This window comes from Ambystoma mexicanum, chromosome 3q, assembly GCF_040938575.1.
Source record: "Ambystoma mexicanum isolate Mex_15411 chromosome 3q, UKY_AmexF1_1, whole genome shotgun sequence".
NCBI classification, from domain to species: domain Eukaryota; kingdom Metazoa; phylum Chordata; class Amphibia; order Caudata; family Ambystomatidae; genus Ambystoma; species Ambystoma mexicanum.
Window position 1 is genome coordinate 1,122,765,295 of NC_090926.1, and position 22,614 is coordinate 1,122,787,908.

Below are 22,614 nucleotides of genomic sequence, written 5' to 3' on the forward strand. Positions count from 1 at the left end.
CAGCAATGGTGACACCAATAATAACTTGGAGTGCAGAGACCACCCCCCCCCCCGGGGAGCAAGGAGAATTTGTTGAGGTTAGTATTAGTGAGTGTGAAAATACCTCTCAAGTTTTCGCAGAGCGTACCCCACCTCTCCGCCTCACTGTCCTGCACAGACTGCAGGGACGGTCCTTCGCAGCAGGAGTTGTGTTATGTAGGCGAGCAGCAGCAGCAGGTGTGGGAAGTCAGCCCCTCTTCCTCACACGACCATCACTCCCAGGATCAGTGCAGAGACTGTCCTTTGCCATCCTTCGCTACGACTTGACTGTGGGAGCTGTGTGTTGTAGGTGAGCAGTATACATAATATATTTTTATTTTCTGTAAATATTTTCTAATCATTATATATTTTCTGCACAATTTACACCTTGTGGACTTTTCAGAATACATGAATTTCCAGCTTGCTAGAACATCAGCTAATGGTAGAATTCTAAGGTCATTAACATTGTCAAAGTCAGAATCTACCACAGGCATCTCTCCAACGAGGATTCAACCGTGATGGAGAGGGAATGGAGGGCGTTCCCGGTCCTCAATCAGTGAATAACATTTTACTGAATTATGATGCATATTGCTCTTTGAACACTTTCATGATTTGCCTACTGACAGTACTAAAATCTAAACAAACACTTTTCAATTGTAGGGATCTGAACAAGCTGTTTACATGCCTTAACCAAGGAAGCAAGCCTGCCCCATTTAAGCGATACATCAATCAACCGATATTTTTAGCAGGCAAGGTTCACTCCATGTTTTGACAAGAAGAAAAGAAGCCTTTAACTGTGTGTCCTGTCAGCTACACTACAAGCGAGCTCTTCTTGCAACGTTGCTATGGGGGTACATTTTGGATAAAAAGAATTGCTTGATGAAACCATTCTCCTTCCTCTTGAACCTGGATATATCCCAAAAGCCCCCAGTAAAGGACTCAGCAAATGACTGATGTCGGTAGGGAAGTTTTTCTAAATCGCTTAATTGACATGTAAGATGTGCCTGCATTTGTTTCTGAACCTTGACTTGACCAGCTTAACGTAAGCCTATCTAACTGTAGTTGGATATGCATGCCTTGTTGTTAGCAAAGGGCATGATGCCTAAATGCTAGCCACCAAATTAAGAGGCATTAGCCCTCATAGCCAAGAAAACCTCACCCATATCGTTAATAAATAGCAAAAAACAGAAGGAGCTCTCCTAGGACAAACTTCTACAGGCTGCCTTTCTTTAGGAGGAAAAGCCCCAGTTGTCCCTCCACGAGGTCTGAATCAGACTGCAGCAGAGTTATTGCTTTACAAACTCCCTATTGTACTCAAAATACCTTGCGTATGTACCATTTTTGCAGAGTTTTCCATAATCCTTCAAATGGCAAAGCAGAAAATGCTTTTTTTGTTTTAACAAACAAGGCACGTGGGGGCGTGGCCAGGAGTACCAGCGATGTGGCTGCTCCTTTGATGGCCTCCGCACATTGCCCGCAGCAACCAGCAAGAAAATGCTGTTTTGACCCAGAAGTAGCTAATATGGTTGGCGGAAGGTCCGGGCCGTTGTCGGACCGAGAAATCCTCACTCCCCTGTCGGTGCAGTCTGAATTCAGAGCTAGCGAAGCCTGCATCTCTCACCGCTGCTCTGCGAGCCAAGATGGCAGTCGGGCTGAAGCTGCGCGCCCTCCACGCTCCATCCGCGGCCAGATCTAATTTCACTGCACCCCACACAACAGGACCAGAGCCTTGGAGCCCCCCCTCTCTTTGATCACCTCCTCACCAGCCTGTCGCAAACTCTCCCGCAACTCTTCTTGGGACATTGGGGAGCCGAGCCCTTCTTCCCCCAACGCCACCACCAACAATGAGTCCCCAGCTGGTGTTCCCCTCGGTCTGCGCCGCAACAAGTAAGCAGCCCTCAACGCACCCACCGCTCCACATGTCTGGGGGCTTCCTGGTCCTCCACTATCTTCGGAGGCGTTCGCCCCCCCACCTCACCTGGGGAGGCTGAGACGCGATCACGGATGGGCTCGCCACGGCCCTGAGGAGGCAGTCACTTGTGAACCGGAGCTGATACCGAGAGACTGGCAGCTACCCAGCTGCAGCCTGGGCCTGCCTGGAATCCTTCACCACCACAGTACTGTGTATTGGGCCACATTATCTGCCCCCCCCCCCCCCCCTCCCTGGCGCCTGGCCTGCGCTCACCTCCTGGACACCTACATAACCTCCACAGAGGATCTTACCGGCACCAGCATCACCTGCCACTTCCTGGGGCGCCCCTGCCCACCTCCCACCACTCATCCCGGGGGACTCTGCCAGCCGGTAAGCAGTCCGCTAACCATTACCACAACCTCAGAGTCCCCTCCCCCCCATCACCCAGGCTCTGATAGCCTCATAACCTCTGCAGAGAAGCTTGCTTACCCCGGCCCACCTCCCATCCTCCCCACCAGTCAATAGGCTCCCCAGCGGCAGTAACAGTATTGGCATCTTACGAGGAGCTATCTCCTCCCCTGAATCCTGAGACACTGGCTAAACTCCTTAAACCCCATCCTCCCCCGTCCACGGTTATCTCCACCATGCTCCTCGCAGCAGACAAAGGGAAGAAATCGGACCCCCCCCGAAACGCACGCCTCACAAGGCATCGGAGGACAAAGGGACCCTCGCAACTAAGGAAGACCTCCAAGTCTTCATGTCGGATATTAAAATCAGAATTTAGATGTAGCATGTCGGAGCTCACCTCCAAGCTGGAACAGACATAGCAGAGGGTAGCGGATGTCAAGCACAGGTTGGGGGAGACTGAAGACATGGCCCAAGAGCATTCTACTACTCTCGTGGAGGTGCAACGCACAATCCAGGCTCTAATGGACAGAACCGAGATCCTCGAATTCAAGCAAGTGGACCTTGAAAATGGAGCCCGTCGCAACAACCTGCGAATTCGTGGTGTCCCCTCTTCAGTTCCCGACAAGGAGCTACCTGAATATGTGGCGATTTCTTCCAGTCGCTGCTGCCACACCTGGATAAATCCCAGCTTCTGCTGGATCGCACCCACGGACTGCGCCCCCAACGAGGGATAGACTCAGACTCCCCTCTCCCCCAGACTTCCCCCAGTTGTGATCACGAGAGTCCACTTTTATACCACCAAGGAAGCCATCTCGGCAATCACTCACGCGATAAACTATCGTTCCAGGCCTCCCCGGAGCGCGGGGGTCGACCTATAGCAGAACACAACATAATTGAATATCGCCTAAAATTGGTTCTCATATTCCAGAGCGTCTGGATGCTATTCTCTTGTGACACATTCATACTACACTCCAGTGTATCCCTATACCAGAGTACAGTTGAGTCCCTGTGACAAGCCCAACCTGCGGAACAAAAAGGTCCGTGGAACTTTAGTTTACCCATATGGAGACTGGCTAAACGGAAAGTTGTTACTATAGCATTCTTTGTTTATATTTACTTTTAGGAATCTACTGTTTGAACACGACCAATCGTAACCATTAGCAACTCTAGCCCTGATGATGGACTTGTAATTAGTCCGAAACGCGTTGGCAAAACAAAGAACGATTGGTGCTATTTGGGACAATTTATGTTTGAACCAACGGTTCTCTTACATGACTAAATGTAGAGCTCATGAAATATTAGTCTTGGGAACCAATGCAGATATATTTGAAATATACTTTCACTGACGTTTTAATTGTTCTATCTCGAAATTATTTTTCTACCTTGAAATTGTTGCTGATGCCAAATGAAGGCGGTTCTGTTCACAAAAAGATGTATTGTTTTTTGGTTTTGAAACATGTTGCAATGAATGAATTGTACAACAGTTGTTAAAAGAAAGATGTTCTGATCATTTGAATTAAATATTCTGTTCTTATGAACTTGACTTTTTCGTGCCTGGTTAAGTCAAAGAAAACGCTTTAAGAATGAATGCTTACACGCACAATTACACTGGAGTCCTTACCCTCCGTTTGAGGTTAGTGAATCTCGTTTGTCCCTAAGAGTTTTAATTATTGTTGATAGACATTTTTTTTACCTTCCTTTTAATACAGATTAGGAGCTTAGGTTCCTTAGGAGTGCATATGGGGCTATCGTGTGGCGACTCACTATTTTGTTTTGCAGTTTACCTACCAGTCCCGAGTGGCCTCGTGACATTTGCCCGTCTGCACCTGAAATTTCCAATGAACACCACCTTTTGAAAAAGTGTACTTAGCTATTCTGATAGATCTATCCCTTCAATTCAACTTGTAAGTGTCTCCCTACCCCTCTTTTTTTGTTCCCATCTCATTGCTAAATCTGGACGCCAACATATACTCCGAGATCCTGGCTAACGTTTTATCGCTTATCCTCCCTGACATAGACCCGGACCAAACGGGGTTCATAACCCACAGGTCGGCGAGAGACAACATCAGCAGAGCCCTAAACCTAATAGATGTCGCTAACCAAGAATCGCAACAACTTGCCCTGGATGCGACTAAAGCTTTTGATAAAGTGGACCGGACCTTCCTATGCCTCGCCCTCGATGCCTCGAGGCCTTCTACTTTGGTCTGACGTTCCAAAAATTGGTCCTAGCTAACTACCAGTCCCCCAATACCCTCTTGAGAGTCAACAGTCTCTGATCGGATCCGATCCCTCTTACATGTGGAACAAGACAAGGATGCCCTCTGTCCCCCCTGCTCTTTGCCGTGGCCATGGAGCCCTTGGCCCAACGCATTCGCCTGAACCCTTGTATCAAAGGTCCACAAGTAGGCCTTCTCAACACAAGATTAATCTTTACACCGACGACGTGTTACTGACCATCACTGGCATCACAGCCTCCATGAAGGCGGCCCTGGCCGAAATCCAGAGATTCAGGAGAGTAGCAGGCTTTGCCATCAACTTCCAGAAATCGCTGACCCTGGGGGTGGGGCTAGGCCCAGGAGAAAGAGAAGCTCTAGAGAAGCAATGCCTGATTCAGTGGAGTGTCAATCAAGTCAATCCCATACCTGGGGGTCCAGATCCCGGCCCACCCGGCAAATGTTTATCAGACAAACTTTCCCCCCCTCTTCGAGGAGATGGAAAAAGATCTTAACCACTGGCTATCGCAAGAGATCTCCCTTCTGGACCGCATCATGGCTTGCAAAATGAATCTCCTCCCACGGTTCCTCTATGCCTGCTCCTCCCAGCCCATTTCGATCGCACTCCCCCCTGCAGCGTCTTCAAAAGAAAATGACTAATTATATTTGGAAGGGGAAGGAAACCGCGAATTCCCCAGAGAACCATGATGGGTTGTGCTAAATTGGGAGGATTGGGGGTTCCCGACCTCCGTAGATACCAAATAGCAGCACACCTAGCCCACATTCAAGCATGGGGAACCGTTTCGGGGCGCCCACTCGTGGACGTGACGAGACACTCTGCCCCCCAGGAGGCTCTGTAAGTTGTCATTGCTGGCTTTTGGCCTGTTTATCCTTCGTTGACGAGGAGTAGGCGCCTCGTCGTCTGGAGGTTTGGTCATCTCTGCCTTTACGAGTAGCTTGGGCTGCACGTCAGTAGCCTTGGGAAGAGTAGGAGGGCCTGCTGAAACCTCGGTCTCTAGATGATCCAAACCGGGAGTTACCTGATGCTCCTCTGAAGGGACGAAAGGAACGAAAATACCTACCACTCTGGAGGGCTCCAAGGGAACGAGCCGTGTCAGAATCTTCTTACATGCCCTTCAAGGCTTCATCCACTTTCTCCCCAAACAGGTGTTCTCCTTCGCACGGCATATCCATTACCTTATATTGTACCTCTGGTCTGAACGTCGTGCACTAAAAGCCAGGCTTGCCTTCGTAACACTACGCCATTGTTGATCTGCTTAAAGCCTGATTCCGCCAGGTCGACAGCAATGTTAATGGAATGATTGGAGGCCTCTTCTCCCTCACGTACGAGCAGCATGGCAGACTTCCTGTGTTCCTCCGGCAGATGGTCCAGGATAGGAGCTAGTCGATGCCACGTCTCCCTATCATACCTGGCCATAATAGCCAGGGAGTTGGCTGCTTTAACTGTAGTCGCTCCAACCGATAGCACTTTTTACCCAAAAGCATCTTGTCTACTGGCTTCGTTGTCTGGCGGGGTCGTGCATTTGTGTTGCGACCTTGCCTTTCTGGCCGCCGCGGCGGATACCACTGATTCCGGCAAAGGTTGAGACGTCAAGCACTTGGGAGTCGATTCCAGAGCCTTGAATTTCTTTTCCAATCGACCTTTTACTGCCGGTTCTGAAAAAGGGCGACGCGTGGTTTTTAGTCCCTCCTGCCAGACATGGTCTAAAATGGGGATAGCAAATATCGCCTTTCTTCTCTTGCCCATATGATCGAACAGAAAACAATCTTTTTTCTCTTCTTCTGGCACTAGGCCAAACTCTGCACATGCCTTATCCATCATGGCATGGAAAGCACCCACATCATCAGGTGGTGATGGCTGCGCCGGACTCTTCGGAGTTTCCATCTCCGCTTCAGAGTCCCATGTAAGGTCCCTTGAGGGGGATAACAAGATGTCTAAACCCGACCCTTCACGTTCCGACTGACAGTTCTCCTTCTTCCTGTGGACGAGAACGATCTTCCTCAACCGGGTAAGCGGTAGGAATTCTGGATGGAGGGCGAGGAGCCGGGCCTGGCTCGTCGACGACTGGCGAGGCCTGTAACACTGTCGGGACAAGCTGAGGTAACCGAGTGTCCAACCGCTCCAACAGCTTCTGTAATGTATTCAACACCTCCAGGGACAGAACAACCTGGGGATTCAGTAAGGAAGAGGTAACTGGAATGGCACTTCCACTAAAGAGCGACACCGACCCAGTCGGTTGTAATCCCAGATCGGTTGGATGTGTGACCGGATCACGGTCATCCTCCGCCGACGAGATGGAGAAAGCCGCTTCTGGTTGCAGCAAGGCCTCAAGCGGGATCAGATCAAAAACCTCTGGTTGCCATCCCACTGACGGGGCCACCGTCGACGATGACATCTTTTCCATAGGCGCTGTTTGATCTGACGAAATAGCCGTTGGAAGAGCCGTTCGCCGAAGACAAAGCAGGCGTCGACGACCGGATCGTCGTCGATGAAGTCTGTGGAGCAGGGCCTTGAGGCCGACTTGTGGGACGAGGACTCTCGACTCGAGGTAGACTTATGACGGTCTCCTGAGGAGGATTTCGATGAGTCTTTTCTCTCCTTTTTAGATGAGGAGGAAGAAGACGAAGCCTTATGTGAAGAGGAGGACTTCGCAGGATGTTTCTCCGAGGGGTGTTTTTCAGATGAGTGCGATTTCTTCGCCGGAGGCTCCGCCGACCCTGATCGACGAGGGGGGACAGGAGACTTAGATCTTGAGGCTGAAGAGCCTACCTTCAATGCCGGGTGCGTGTCATGATGCCTACCTCCAAGGAGCCAGGTCCGACCCAGCAACCCCAGAGGCAGGCATCATTTCCCCCAGGGGAGTGCCAGCGGGCCCAAGCTGGGGCCCTTTGGACGCAGTCCTGGCGCCTTAGGCGCCAGGCTCATGTTGGACCTCTGTCCTGGCGCATTAGGCGCCAGGCTCATAAAGCTAGACATGTGTTCAAGTGTTTTAATGTGCACTTACTTGATGCAGACCATGCTGCCACATCCAGGCCCTCTTGAGGCCTGAATAGGAACTACTTTACCTGTGGGACTACTTTCCACCCGGGCGTGGTCGGGGAAGGATACATACCTGATCGGAGGAAGGATACACACTTGGAACTTCTTCCAAAGCTATTTAAACCACACCCGATCAGCAACTCATGCTTCGCGTTGTTCTGCTCCTCGCAGCTGGACGCTCACCGTGTCAGCTCCTGCATCTGGACTTCAGCCACGGCTGTCAGCATCCTGGGTCACCTGCAAAGGGAGACAAGAGACCTACCAGCTAATCTGCACCACGGAGACATCACCGACGATCCTGAAAGGGAAGACATCATTTTTAAAAGCATTTCGTTATGATCGCTGCAGCGCTGCATTTCACTCACCTTTTCCTGGGTTCCTCCATCTTCAGCAGCGATCATCCGGATACACAGCCACTTCCCAGAGCCTAGAGAAAAAGACAAGAATAAGAGGTGAGAGAAGGAAGGGAATAGGAAAAGCTCAGTTTCCTTCTAAGACTTACCTGTTGGGTCATTCCCATTTAATTTTGGGTCTTGCTGCTTCCAAGCAGGATCCCGGCCCCTATGGGGAAAAAAGACAAAGACATTAGATGAGCGAATGCAAAAACATTACCTGAGCGCTCATCTAGGACTTACCACATCTTTACTGGAACTGCACGTTTCACTTCGGGTCGGCGCCATATCTCCGGCATTCCGAACCCCGGCCCCTATGGGGAAAAGACATCAACATCAGCGCTTTGTTGCAAGAAGTCTCCAAAGTAATCTTCATTCATCACCTGAAAAAAGACAATGAACATTATTATTTAAAGCTTGAACTTTTGAACTTGCAACAGAACTTTTACAGCGCCTTACCAGTATAATCAAGCTTACCTGAACTCCCATCCAACCTCAATCCAGTGAAGTAACTGGGTTCAACGCGCCCCTGCGTCAGAAGCAGGATGGAGAGCTCGTCCTTTCAGACCCTAAGGTGAGACTTCACGGGGAATCGTGGAAGGGTATCGTGGAGGGTTGGAAGAGAGTGGGAGGCTTGAGCATAACTCAGTCAGTAGGTAATACTCCCTTTTCACGCACAGGGGAATATTCCTACGAGCCGGAGAAGCCAGAGTAGAGGGCCCTTCCTGTCCATCTCCAGAGTCCTGCGCTTCACCATTGAAGAAGCATCAGCACTCGAAGCCAGACCTGCGCCTCCGTGGGAATCAGGTGAGCGTTACAGTACGCACCCGCTCTGTCATTGAGTAACCAGGCGTCTGTTGCGGTCTTTTAGGGTCTTTTGTGAGAAGCCCTGACAGATCTCACACGTGTCCGCCGTATGATGAGGGTGAAGGCAGTAAATACAGTCCATATGCCCATCTCCTTCATATACTTTAAGACCGCATGTAGCACATGGACGAAATAACGCTTTTCCAGACATTCTTCGAAAAGAAACAGTCGAAGAAGAAGAAGAACGCACAACCTAATAAAATAGTAGATACTCAAGGTAATCCCACTACTTTGGAAGACGGTTTAAATCTGAGGGAGCCGCGGGGGCGGGGCTACTTATACCTCTACGTCCTAGTGGCGCGGCTGTACGCGGTCCAAAACGACGTAGATAAGACACAAAAGTGTCAGAAGTTTTCCTATGGAAAAGGTCTATATAATTTACCGAAGATTCCCAGCCTGACGACAGGGAATATTCTAAGCATGTGAAGCCATGAAAGATCCAATGCTGGAGAAAATGATTTTTCGGGTGAAAAAGGTTCTGTCTCCCGTCCCTAACAAGGGACGCCCATAAAGTATGGAGGAAAGGGGACGGGACGTAGGAGTATGATGATAGTTCACTAGTCAATCAGCCCATGCTTACCAGTATCCAAGATTTTCTTTTAAAAAAGCGCCCATATGATCTTTCTTAGGTTGTAACGTCATTGACTTTTTTTTTTTTTAACTTATCAGCTTCTTATACTTACACCTTTGTATGCATAAATTAGATGGACTATGCTTTTCCAGTGTTTTAAGTTCTGGAAATAGACCTTTTGTTATGACATCCTGTAATAAAAGGCAGATATCGTAATGGAACATAGCAACTCTACCAACTGATATTAACCCCCACATTACTTTCAGAAATATCCACCAATAAAAGTCAAGATTGTATTCTATAGATGGGATATCACAAAATTGTTGCTAAAGTTACACCACATTACTGTTTTACTACTGTTGGAAATCACCAAAATGTTAATACTCTTGGTGTAGCATGGGACTTATTGTTTATAATTGTTTCAAATAATGGAGTGTTGATCCTTTGAAATTCAGAAAAGTCAGCAACTCTTCCTTCGAGGTGCATAATGGTTAAAGTGTAATCTAGGTCGGTAACACGATGGATATGTGAAAATAACCCATTTTAAACGGGTAAACCAAGAGCAGTTAAATTTAGTAACAGCGTAAGTCCATATTTATTATATCTGTGACGAAATGGTTGTAATGTATAAGGTATCCCAAATATATAATTGTCTTCTGCTAAAATACTTAAGAGTTGTTTCCAGTGGCTCTACATGACAATAAAAAAATAAAAATACAAAAAGAATTCACCAAATATAACACTGATTAGTGTTACTTGCCACTTAACTGATGTATACATTAGAAATAGTTAAATTGACCCCATACTTTGTTTTCAGTTTTCAATATAATTAATATAGTATAGTTTGTTTTAGACCTTTATGTTTTGTTATTGTTTATTCTTTTTTGGTCTTTTCAACATATTGTTATAGCATCTCATTGTTTTGGTAACTGAGTTTAATTTAAACAAAAAGAAACCTTTGCTATTAACTAGAACTCATTTGTGAACTAACTGCACCATCCATCACTTTTGGGGGAAACCTGTGTTATCTGCTTCCAAGGAGTACCTACAAAGGCCCAATTGCTCAATCTTTGTGCAAGCTTTCATAACACATTACATTGAATACTCGGACAGGACCTCAAACGGTGCCTAGATGTCTTAAGCATGGACTCCCATGTTGTGAATATCCCCAAATGAGCCTGCAAGCTGGTGGTTGGGGCAAGAGGGGGTTCGGACTGGGCAGACATTCTAAACTAGTAAATCTATGGAGATTCTTCGGTCCAGAGCTATGACCTGTGGTACTCCAAGGGATATCATCCAGCAGACAAAGTGGTGCTTGGACTCATCTAACAACTTTAGCGCATACAGTCAACCTTGAAAGACACATGCACATCCACCTGAACAGGGATCTATGTCAAGTACATTCTGGTGCACTTTAACATTGCATGTAAAGAGCTGCAAATGAATAAATGTTACCTTGCTTCTTTTCACCTTCAGTTGCGCCTTCTTCATTGCCCTAAAAATATAATAAACAGAGTATCATCAAAATGAAAGATACATGTGTCCAAACATAAAATTGGAGACCTCTTGGTAAAACACAGATATAAAACAAAAACACAAATATCTGTCCGATTTACAGAAGGAAGTGAAACAACATGTAAAGAATATGCTAAATTTCTTGAAAACGCCTCTACATACACCCCTTAACTGTAGGGCTGTATCAGTCACATTTACTCCCTAAAAATAGGCAAATCTAACTACAAAATAAAAATGGTGAGTAAAAATACTCCAAACAAATAGGAAACAGAAAGGTCTCCCTGCTTTCACTCGCACAGGTCCATGCATGTGTGGGCCAGTAGTACACATAGAGCCGCAGTAAGACACTATTATTAGTGTGGCAATAAGCCCCGAGCCGGTGGGCCATTGCCGCCTAAAGTAATGCCCCCGGGGCCCATAGTTATAGGCCCAAGCATACCATTAGGCGGTAATGGCCTGCCGGCTAGGGACTTATTGCCATTAGTATTTCGGAGTTTGTAGAACCGAGATACTAATGGCGTTGTTATATTTTTAATTCGCCATTTGTTATACCATTTGAAAAGGCGGCCTCAGTACGCGTTCTTTCTAGAGAGACTAGAATGCACATACTGCTTTATTACTACGTTTCAACAGGGTGCCATTTTGGGCCAAGTTGATCCGTATTAATGAATGGGGAGGTGAGTGAGGAGGCTTTCAGACCCGGCGTGCGATGCACGCTAATGCCTAAACGGGATTACACTGTGGTAAGGCTCGCAATTGAGCCAATCCACGTTGTAACGCTCACCTGATTCCCGCAGAGGCGCCGGTCTTGACTGGGTGAATGCCGTATCTTCAAAGGTGATGTGTAACACACGGTTGGCTCTTTGGGCTGGACCTCTGTGCACTGTATGTCTGACTCGAAGAGTAAGATGTCTGCAGATAGAAAATATGGGATTAATGAACTGGGGTGATTGGGTGCCTCTCTCCTCTTCCCTTTCTCTTCTCCTGTAGAACCCCAAAGGTTAACGCCCTCACCTTAGGTAAGTGAACGCCGAGCTCTCCATCTGCCTCGGGGCAGGGTGCCGTAACCAGTTTCTTCACTGGATAAGGGTGCAGGCCTCTTGACCTCAGAGGACTGCTGTCCGTCAACTGCACAAACGGTAAGTTCTGGGCACTTCAAATGTCTTAAAAGTCTTTTGTAATGATATCTCTTGTTTTGCAGGGTTCCGGCGATGGCGGATGGCGGGCTGATGAGAGTTGAGGATCGAACCCGCGTGAGGAATAGAAGCGCCTGGAAGCACGTAAGTAAGCGCTTGTAGCCTGCTTCACGATGAGCACTAACTGTCCCTTTTATCTTGCAGGTACAAGTTCGGAGCTTTAGAGAAGCTGACGGGTGCTGGAATACCCACTGGATTCGGCGTGGGAAGGAGTAATGGCACGTGAGTAATAAAGTTGCCCAATGTCTTTAAACGCACCTTCTTTTGTCTTTCAGATGCCGGAATGCAGCGCGAGGCGTTGGTGACAGCCGATGGACCAGTTAAGAGATGCGCTGCCACTGAAGACCGTAGTGCTAACCTGTTCTTTCTTTGTCTTTACAGGTGCTGCTGAAGACTGGATTCCAGGATGGTAAGCCTTTGTTCCCTTAGGCCCAGGATCAGAAGCAGAAGACACGATGAGCGTTCTGCTGCAGAAAATGCAGAATAACACAAAGCAAGATTCATCCATCGGGTGTGGTTTAAATAGCCTCCTGTAGTGCTTAGGTGTCTCCTTCCACAGCCACGCCTAGGTAAGAAAAGAGTTCCTGCTTTCCAGAAGAGTTACAGTGTTCTGAACCTAGGGAGTGGCTCCTGCCCCACCCAACAGGAAAAGTAGACCCAAACAGAAGAGGATCAGGGGTTCAACTGGCAGGTAAGTAAGCAGCATGGTCTGCTGCAGGTAAGTCCACCCAAGCATTATGAGCCCGGCGCTTCCAGCGCTGGGACTGGGCATCTTTATGAGCCTGGTGCCACTGGCGCCAGGACAGGGTCCAAAAGGTCCCAATTGGGACTGGCTGGCACTCGGAACCGGGGTTATGGGTCTGCTTCCAAGGGAGTCGGGCAAGTCCTGATCTTTTGGAAGCAGAGATCATGACACACGTTCAGCGTTTCCTGTGGCATCGGCACGCCGGGTACTAATGCATGATATGAAGTTTTAAAAATGTATATTTTAATGAGCATAAATAACTAGATGCAAAGCAATAATTATTCTAGAAACATTTGTATTCCCTTTTAAAAAATACTTCCATTGTGAATGGGAATGACTTGTACTGCCCAACTTCAAAATTATGGCATACAAAACTCCCACTTGCAAATCTTATCTAGGACAGTCTACATACATTTGGATTTGCTTCATATCTTCTGTTGATTTTTGACTTTATTGGTTTAATATTCAAACTACAGGATAGTATTACCAAACTGTTATACACTCACCCATCATCATCGCTATTGAATACATTATTTCTTATTAAGCTGTGGATTGTGTGGAGAACTCTAACAACATGCAAGATATATATATGAGATAAAGAAAGGCCTCCTAGTGTGGGTGTGTATCCATATGTTCAATACACAATATGATTTGAATGGTGTATTCTGTTAACCTTATGCACAATTCAGAATTAATGAGGATTAGTGGACGTAGCGATGCCACAATTTTAGGTGGTCATTCATAGGAACCCTACCAAAAAATGAAGGGTATAATCTATTAAAGTTTAAAATAGTGTAAATATAAAGCAACTCTGACATGAGCCGATGAATAAATAGTACTGAACATAAAAAACTTAACATGAATAACGTTAAGACAACGTATAGACATTTCCATCGTATATTGTTTCTCTGTCATGTTCTGCAAGCTAGTGGACTTTTATGCCATAACAAGACTAGTTAAACAATATACAGAAATAAGTCCCCACACCTATTATTCTAAAATGTGTCTAATGTATTATATACTAGTTTTTTTTTATGTACAAGGGGACACCCCCAAACTCTCATTCCGGACTGTTCCCATCCCTCTACCCCCGTCGCACCAGTTCACACAATCGCAAGGCCCCTTTACCACCCCCTTCCCTTAACCAAACCCCCCACCCAATGCCTTCACTTTAGAATGGTATAGTCATATTATTGTTGCTTATCACAATATTAAGATGCTTTTTCAAATGAAATTGTAAGAAAACGATATTTTGAACACTCTGTTTTCAATAGGTGTTTTTTCCACCGATAACATGAATGGATACACACACCGATAACATGAATGGATACACATGTCCATCCTGAAAACAGGTAGAAAGTGTCAGAATCATGAGTTAAATACATAATTTTTATTAGAACCCGACGAGGGCACAATCAGAATGAAAGAGCCATTCTGATTGGCCATCGCCGAGTCATTACCAGGCTGGGAATCCCTCTGTCGGGATTCCACGGCCTTTGTCCCTGGCGGGGGGTGTGGCAGCCCCTCAGCCAATGAAGATGCTCGAAGCGGGGCCATCCCCGCTCCGAGCCTCCCCACGGCTGAGAGGCTGCCTTTGCCCCCCTGCCGGGGACTCAGGTAAAGGTTTGGCTATTTTTTGTTCCCCTCTCTCCCTTCTCCCACCTCCCTTCCCTCCCCACCCCACTTAACTTCTATACTTTGTCCCTGGTGGGGTCAATGGCAGCCTCCTGCCCTGTGGAGAATCGGAGCGGGGCGGGGCCAACCCTGCTCCGAGCCTCCACACGGCTGGAGGCTTCCATCATACCCCGCCGGGGACCCAGGTACGTTTATTTTTCCCCTTCCCCTCCCTTCTGCCCTCACAACCGTACTTACCTTCTTTTTTTTTTTTCGGGAACAGACGCGCTGGAAACGCTTCTGTTTCCAGCATGTCCGCTCCCGATGGCAGCCATTGAAAGGGAAAACGGACTCCGCTTTCCCTTTCCATAGCGGCCATTTTCTTTGACGTCTTTTTTTTTCCCTCCCGAAACACTGCAGCGTTTTGCGACAAAAAGCTTTTAGTGTCCCGGTCACGCATTTTTTGCGGGCCAGGGTAGTAATAGCTATATGCCCCTTGGGGTGGGGGCATTACTGACTCTGGTAATGCCCCGGGGCCTTCTTTAAGGCCCTCGCTTCACCTGGGCCTATAACTATAGGCCCCAGGGCATTACCTGAGTCGGTAATGCCCCTGCCGCTCTGGGCATATTGCTTAATTAACATAAGATACAGGTTTCATAGTTACAAATTAGGTATTTACACATTCAATTTTTAGATATCATAGAATAAATGGGTCTGGGTCTCTAAGGAGAGTACAACTAAACATGATGTGAAGCTTTAATGAAACGAGGGAAATTACAAGGCAATATTATGAATGGCCTAGTTATAAGTATTAAAGATTTGTTTTGAAATTTAGAACAAAACCATTTTCTTTTTTTTATAATAACAGGTTCCATTTACACATTGTCAAATTATAAAGAGTTTTAAAAAAAATGGCAGTTCTCACAATATGTAGGGAATCCTGAATCCAATAACAAGATGGTAAGAGAATCTCCACCGACTTGTATGAACTACAGGATAATGTTAATTGATATTGAGATGATCTCATTGAATCACATGAATAACTTTGTTTATATGTTTTCTCTTCTATTTTTGGCTTTTTTTCTTCTGATTTCTTTAACGCCTTAAGTGCCAAGGAGGAGCTATCTCGTCCTTAGCACTACGTTTACAGTGCCAAGGAGGAGATAGCTCAACCTTTTTGGCATTTCTCTTTGTGAGATAATTACTACAATCCAACCTCCGGGCTATGTGAGGAGGAGGTTCCTCCTCACGGCCCGGGGGTTGGATTTCCATTCAGCGCACGTCAGCATGCGTAATGCACGCTGACGTGACAATTTAAATTTCACTGTCGCATGAAATGGAAGGTGAGTTCCTCCCTCGATCTGTTTTTGAAGTGGAGGGGTGAGGTGGCCGTTTTTACTATGTAAGCACACGGCCCCTAACACATGGGGCAAAACTTTTACCGCCCCTAGGGGAGTGGCAAAGAAAATGTGTTAAAAAAAAATTAAGCTATTTTTTGTGGGGTTGTGGTGGGGGTTGGGGGATCTAGACCACCATGGATTTGTTAGGAATGTAAGGGGGGGTGGCCCTCCCCTCCACCCCAAATGGATGGGGGGCATCTCATGTAGCCCTCTCTGGGGGAAGATTGCTAGTGCCATCTGCCAAGTCCAGTGGCAGTTCCGGCAGTGTCCCCATTCATCCCCGGAGGGAAAAGCTGTAACGCAGCCCAGCCAGAGCTCGAGGCTGGGCTTGTAGATGTTCGACCCGCATGGGAGACGGGTGCCCAAGGCCTGGGACATCACCCCCACCATCCTGGAGCTCTGGCTGGGCTGCGTTGCTGAATTTCCCCTCTGGGAATGGATGGGGACCCTGCCAGGGCTCCCTGGGGCTGCTGCTGCACTTGGGGATGGGCAACCCACATGGGAGATGGGTGCCGTAGGCCGGGGACATAACCTCCAACCGTCCTGGAGCTCTGGCTGGGCTGTGTTACAGCTTTTCCCTCCAGGGAGGTAATGGCACACTGCCGGGGCACAAGTAGATATGTATGTAAAGTTTATGAATATCAGGCCAATTCAAACTGTAAAGCTAGATGAAAATTTTGTACAGATGTAAAGCATCATTTTGATGTGCTTTTTCTTTTTTCCTTTGTCTAGTCTCATTAGAATAGAAAAAGACTGCACAATGAAAGGATTGTAATTTGCATGATATTTAATGTAATTGAATTAGGGATATATGACCGGCAGATTTAAATGTTTGTGTAAGGTTTTTCCTTTTCCTTTATAAAGACCATCAACACCGTAAAGAAAATAGGATAGTCTTGATAAAGATCGGAGGTTAAAACACATGTTAGCAGGGCTGTGATCATTATTATATTCTAACTTTATCAGGAGTCTTTGTCGTCAGATTCTCCTATTTAGGCATTTTTCAATTATTAAGATATTTAATCTTGAGATGAATAACAAATGAAATTGTGTGGAATTATCATGACTGAGACTTGAATATTCATAATAAGGAATCAAACTGAACTAACTTGCCTGGGGTACATGCGTGCTAATACACCTCAATATTGATTTGTTTCTCCTTTCTCAGGACACATGCAGTAGTCCTAATTCTTTGAGTATATGTGCAGAATAACCTAATAATGTATATTAATCGCCCCAAGTTGAAATGCCCTCGCGGCATTGAATCATATCCCCTGCCCCTGAAGCGGTCATCAATAGACGCGTACGCCCCATTTCACAATGCGAATGCACGTCTCTTGTCAACGTTCTCTGTGTGCCAGCTATTGACGTGTCTCTATGGAAACGGCAGGACGCCTCTTTCCTCAATACGTATAAACAGACTGCTTCTCCTCAGACAACATCAGAGTTGCTTTTTCAATCGTTTCGCTGTCTATTTGTATATCCTGTGACTCGTTTCTGTTCAGCTATATTCGTTGCTCGTAGCCTGTGCAAACAGATACTATTACTAGCATTACTATTGATTTTAATTTTGTCGTATAATGGCAACAATACAGCCGTACCAGTACGAGTCAGAGTATTCCGAGGCAGAATTAGTTGAAAGAGAAAGATGTGGAAATGATGGGGCATCGGACGAATCACCAGATCACCAGATCATGAGCCTGGAAGACTTTTCCACCTGGTGTACTTGCAATCGGTCCAAGGTCATGCCAAGCAAGGGATGCTTGGCCTACATATCGGAAGAAGACACACCACCGCTATGCGTTACCGAGCTGCATGACTTCAGGGCAGCCTGCCTTACAAGGTCCGTGTTGAGGATTATGATGGTGCTTATGCATGAACTTCGCACAACAGTACGCCCTCGCAATCCAAGTAACGAGTAAGTATACTTTATATGTGATGTCACTTAGGCATGTTTGTCATGTTTGTCTCCTATATCGTAACTTTGATCTATCACTGCCAAATTAATGTAGTCTGGCAATTCAATACATTTCTCAAGATTTGGGGCAATCATAGTGGTCCTCTTATGAGAAACAATATTTCCCTGTGCCCCAAACGTTATGGCTTGCATGGGTCTTCACTCTTGTAATGTGTCTACACTTTTAAGCCCAAGTTGAACGATCCATGAAGTAACATTTGTACTGGCAACTATGCCATAGGATACAAGATTGCATTTTCAACTAAGGTTTGTACACTTATCAGATTCATTTAAATACAGTTTGTATGTTTCTCTTCCACAGTTGATACATGCTGGTGGCCCAACATTCATTTACATGGTGGCTTCATGGGTGGCTTGGATACCGCATTCAATGAGTAATACCTGCCTGAGTCGTTGGTGCCATTCAAGCCAAATTCACCAGTGACAGCGGTCAGTACAGGGGATTTTCCCACACTGTGCTGCAACCCGAAGTATACAATTTGTAGTACATTTGTACTGGCTTTTTCTAAAATGTTTTCTCCGAAACAAAAAAGTCCTGGTTTAAACTTATGAGTATGAATCACTGTTTAAAGAGTGGATTAGAACAATACCACACACACACACACACACACAATTGGCAGCTTACCTTTTACATTCAAGGATTCTATGCCTGCATCTCCCTCTGGTGGCCATTCCTGATAACATCAGCAACAAAATAAAATACAATTTATCAATAGTTGTTTCCATTTTTCAGTGAATCAAGGACACGCTGACTTGTCCTGGCAGGGATGGGAACGGCCACGGTGTGAAACACCATGTAAACTTCAAAGCTATCTTCCGCGCAGGGGCCATTGTATTTCTACATACAAATGTTTCGCATACAAAATTTCGAGAATGTTTTTTTCCCGAATGCATTTTTCATGTTACATGTTTTATTTTAGTTTCATATAGAAAAAAATGTGTTTTAAAAAGAAAACGGGGGGCAGCGGGGGTACCTCCATTAAAAAAAATGTTTAAAAAATGCATTAAAACTTTTTTCAATGCTTTTGTGTCGAAACCTTTGTATGTAGAACTTATCGAAAAAAATCACTATAAACCAAGCAGACCATGCCAGAAACATGTCACTCATTCACATACACACCCATTTTTCTAATTCTTTACAAACCCCTTTATATTTAGCCTGAGAACATCTGTGAGCACTGGAAGTCAACTTGTGATCGTGCTACCTGTGAACATCTGTGAGCACTGGAAGTCAACTTTTGATTGTGCTACCTGTTCCCCTGCTACTAACTACCCTGCTTGCTGAATCTAATGACAATGCATTACTTACCGTAAAAGCATTTCTGATGGTTGTATCTGCTTAGATTCACATGCTGTGCATATGTCCGACATCCAGTGATCACTGCGGAGTATTGCATTTTGTTTTTCGTAGTCGAAAAGGGGACGTCGACAAGGCGTGTCTGTAACACTATCCCTATAGTGACGTGCGTTGTACCCACAATCCCTCACGCGTCGAGGTCCCTCTGTTTGTATTTTTCTGCCCTGAGGGAGCCTTCTAGACGTGAGTACAGAAAAGAGAGAAATATAGGAAAGGATGTCTATGTTCCTTCCATCCGAGCGGGGAGGAAGGGCGGGCGCATGTGAATCTAAGCAGATACAACCATCAGAAATGCTTTTACGGTAAGTAATGCATTGTCTTCTGATGTTTGTTAATCTGCTTAGAATCACATGCTGTGCATAGACTAGCGAGCAGTACCCGGAGTTGGCGGTGGGTTATGAGAATGAACAGTAGAGAAAAGATGTCTTAATACTGCCTGTCCCACCTGGGAGTCAGATCTAGAGTGTGCATCTAGACAGTAGTGTTTTGTAAAGGTGTGCACAGAACTCCAGGTAGCCGCTTTGCAGATGGACTCAAGGGGAACATTTGCAATGAATGCTATGGAAGCCCCAGTGCCTCGAGTGGAATGTGCTCTTGGCTTGAAGGGTAGTTCTCTCTTAACAAGAGTGTAACAGAGAGTGATGCATTGTACAATCCATCTAGATATAGTGGACTTAGAAACTGCATCTCCTTCTCTTCCTGCTGCCACCGAGACAAAGAACTGATTAGTCTTTCTCAGTGTTCTGGTTCTTTCCATGTAGAACATGACAGCTCTGCGTACATCTAGTGTATGCAGACTTGTTTCTCCCAAGCTGGAAGGGTTTTGAAAGAACGTTGGTAGTTCTATAGACTGGTTTACATGAAATTTCGAGATGAATTTTGGTGCAAACCTTGGGTGTGTGCGTAGAACCACCTTATCCTTGTGAACTGTTACGAAGGGGTCTAGTACAGAAAGAGCCTGTAGTTCACTTACTCTCCTAATGGAGGTGATAGTTATTAGGAAAGCAGTCTTAAGAGTGAGGTATTTAAGAGTTGCCTTGTGCATGGGTTCGAAAGGAGTGCCCATGAGTCTAGAAAGTACCACGTTTAAGTCCCATCCGGGAGCTGGGTTAGCTATCGGAGGGTGTATTCTCTTTACCCCCTCCATGAAGGCCTTGATAACTGGTATCTTCCACCACGACACTTTAAGTTGGGAAGTGGTGTATGCAGAAAGTGCCGCTAGGTGGACCTTAATGGAATTAAAACTAGACCTGAATCCAGTAAATGGGTCAAGTACAGAATAATGTTAGTGGCAGAGCAGTCAACCGGGTTGATGTTCTTACCTCTGCACCAGATGACAAATCTTTTCCACTTGCTAGAATAGCAGTGGCGAGTATTAGGTTTTCTGGCTTCCCTGAGGATGTCCATACATCTTTGTGGGAGATGTAAATGTCCAAATTCTATGATCTCAGGAGCCAGGCTGCTAAGTTCATGGTCTTAGGGCATGGATGCAGTGTCCTGCCCTTGTCTTGTGACAGCATGTTGTACGGGCAGGGAAGTTTCATTGGGGGAGATAGGGACATCTCCATCAGGTGAGCGAACCATGGCTGCCGGGCCCACATTGGGGCCACTAGTATCATGGTAACCTGCTCCTGGTGCATCTTGTGCACCACTTTGTTGAGGAGGGGAGTCGGGGGAAAGGCGTAAACAAATTTCCCTGACCAATGAATCGGCAGACCGTTCCCCTTGGACTGGTTCTGGGGGTACCTGGAGGCGTAACTTTGGCATTGTGAGTTCTCCAGGGTTGCGAACAGGTCTATTTCCGGGAATCCCCATTGCGTGAAGACGTCTAAGACGATGTCTTCGTGCAATTGCCATTCGAACTCCTTGGGCAGGGGAAAGTCTCTGCTGAGTTTGTCTGCTAGCAGATTGAGTTCCCCTGGTACATGTTGTGATAGTAGGAACATGTTGTGTTTGAGAGCCCACTTCCATATATTCTGGGACGGCTTGGACAGTCCTGGAGAGTGAGTGCCCCCTTGCTTGTTGAGGTAGTACATGGATGTGTTGCTGTCTGTGAGGACCATCACTGTCTTTCCTTGTAAGTGTTCCTGAAAGGCTTTCAGTGCTTTGAACACCGCTAGTAGTTCCAGCAGGTTTATATGCTTGGATGCTAAGCTCGGAGTCCACACTCCGTGAGCAGTCTGATGGGATAGGTGAGCCTCCCATCCTGTAAGGGATGCGTCTGTGGTTAGAGTGGCTTCCACTGCGGGTGTGGCAAAACTTTTCCCTAATAACAGGTTTTCCTTTGTCCACCACCGTAGCGAGAGAACCAAGGCCTGCGAGACCACCACTAGATCGTCCCATTGTCCGCTGGCCTGACACCACTGGCTGTAAAGCCACTCTTGCATTGGGCGCATGCGCAAACGCGCTTGAGGTACCAAATAAATACATGACGCCATCATCCCTAGCAAGCGCATTGCTTTGCGTACCGTCACCTCTCGACCTGCCACATAACAGGGGATATGAAACAGCATGTTTTGGACCCTCTCGTTGGAGGGGAAGACGAGGCCGTCCTTTGTTCGAATTAGAGCCCCTAGGAATTATTTGATTTGGCTGGGGTCTAAGCTGGACTTCTTTTCGTTGATGGAGAAGCCCAGTTGGGACAAAAGGTCTACGGTCTTTTGGGTATTGGAGAAGCATGTTTCGTAAGAATCCCCTGTTATGAGCCAGTCGTCGAGGTAAGGGTATACCGGGATGGATAACCTGCGCAGGTGGGCCGCTGCCACTGCCAGTACTTTCGTGAATACCCTTGGTGCAGATGCTATCCCGAAGGGTAGTACTCTGAACTGGTAGTGTTTGTTCTCTATCTTGAACCTGAGGTATTTTCTGTGCGCTGGCATCATTAAAATATGAAAGTATGCATCTTTCATGTCTAGTGTCATGTAATCCCCCTGTGATAACAGTGGGATTACTTCCTGCAAGGTCACCATACGAAACTTTTGGGGTTTGACAAACTTGTTCGCTGGGTGCAGATCTAATACAGGGTGCATGGTTAAATCCTTTTTGGGTACAAGGAGGTACACTGAATAAATACCTTCTGTTACCTGAGATAGGGGGACAGCCTCTATAGCTTCTTTTTTCAGTAGCTCTTCTACTTCTTGAAGAAGAATAGTGAGGTGTTCCGGTGTCATGCGTCGGTTCCGTGGGGGTCTGTATTTCGGGGAACCGTTGAATTCGATGCAGTATCCGTGGGCTATGGTGGATAATACCCAGCGGTCTGACGTTATTCCCTCCCATGCTGAAAGGAACGATGTTAGCCGGCCCCCGATCGGTGATGCATGGGAGGGGACCCGAATCTTCGGGTCATTTGTTGGTATTGGGCGTGGGG

General features: G+C 46.5%; 1 protein-coding gene across 6 annotated transcripts in view; it reads right to left on the minus strand.

The window, feature by feature from the left end:
* Window positions 1–22,614, minus strand: part of AKAP8 (A-kinase anchoring protein 8) — a 1,455,819-nt gene that overhangs the window by 624,854 nt on the left and 808,351 nt on the right. For all 6 annotated transcript variants that reach the window (XM_069603890.1, XM_069603889.1, XM_069603892.1 and 3 more), the window contains one exon: window positions 10,898–10,937. In XM_069603890.1, the coding sequence (XP_069459991.1) occupies window positions 10,898–10,937 (40 nt within the window). The remainder of the gene's footprint in view (window positions 1–10,897; window positions 10,938–22,614) is intronic.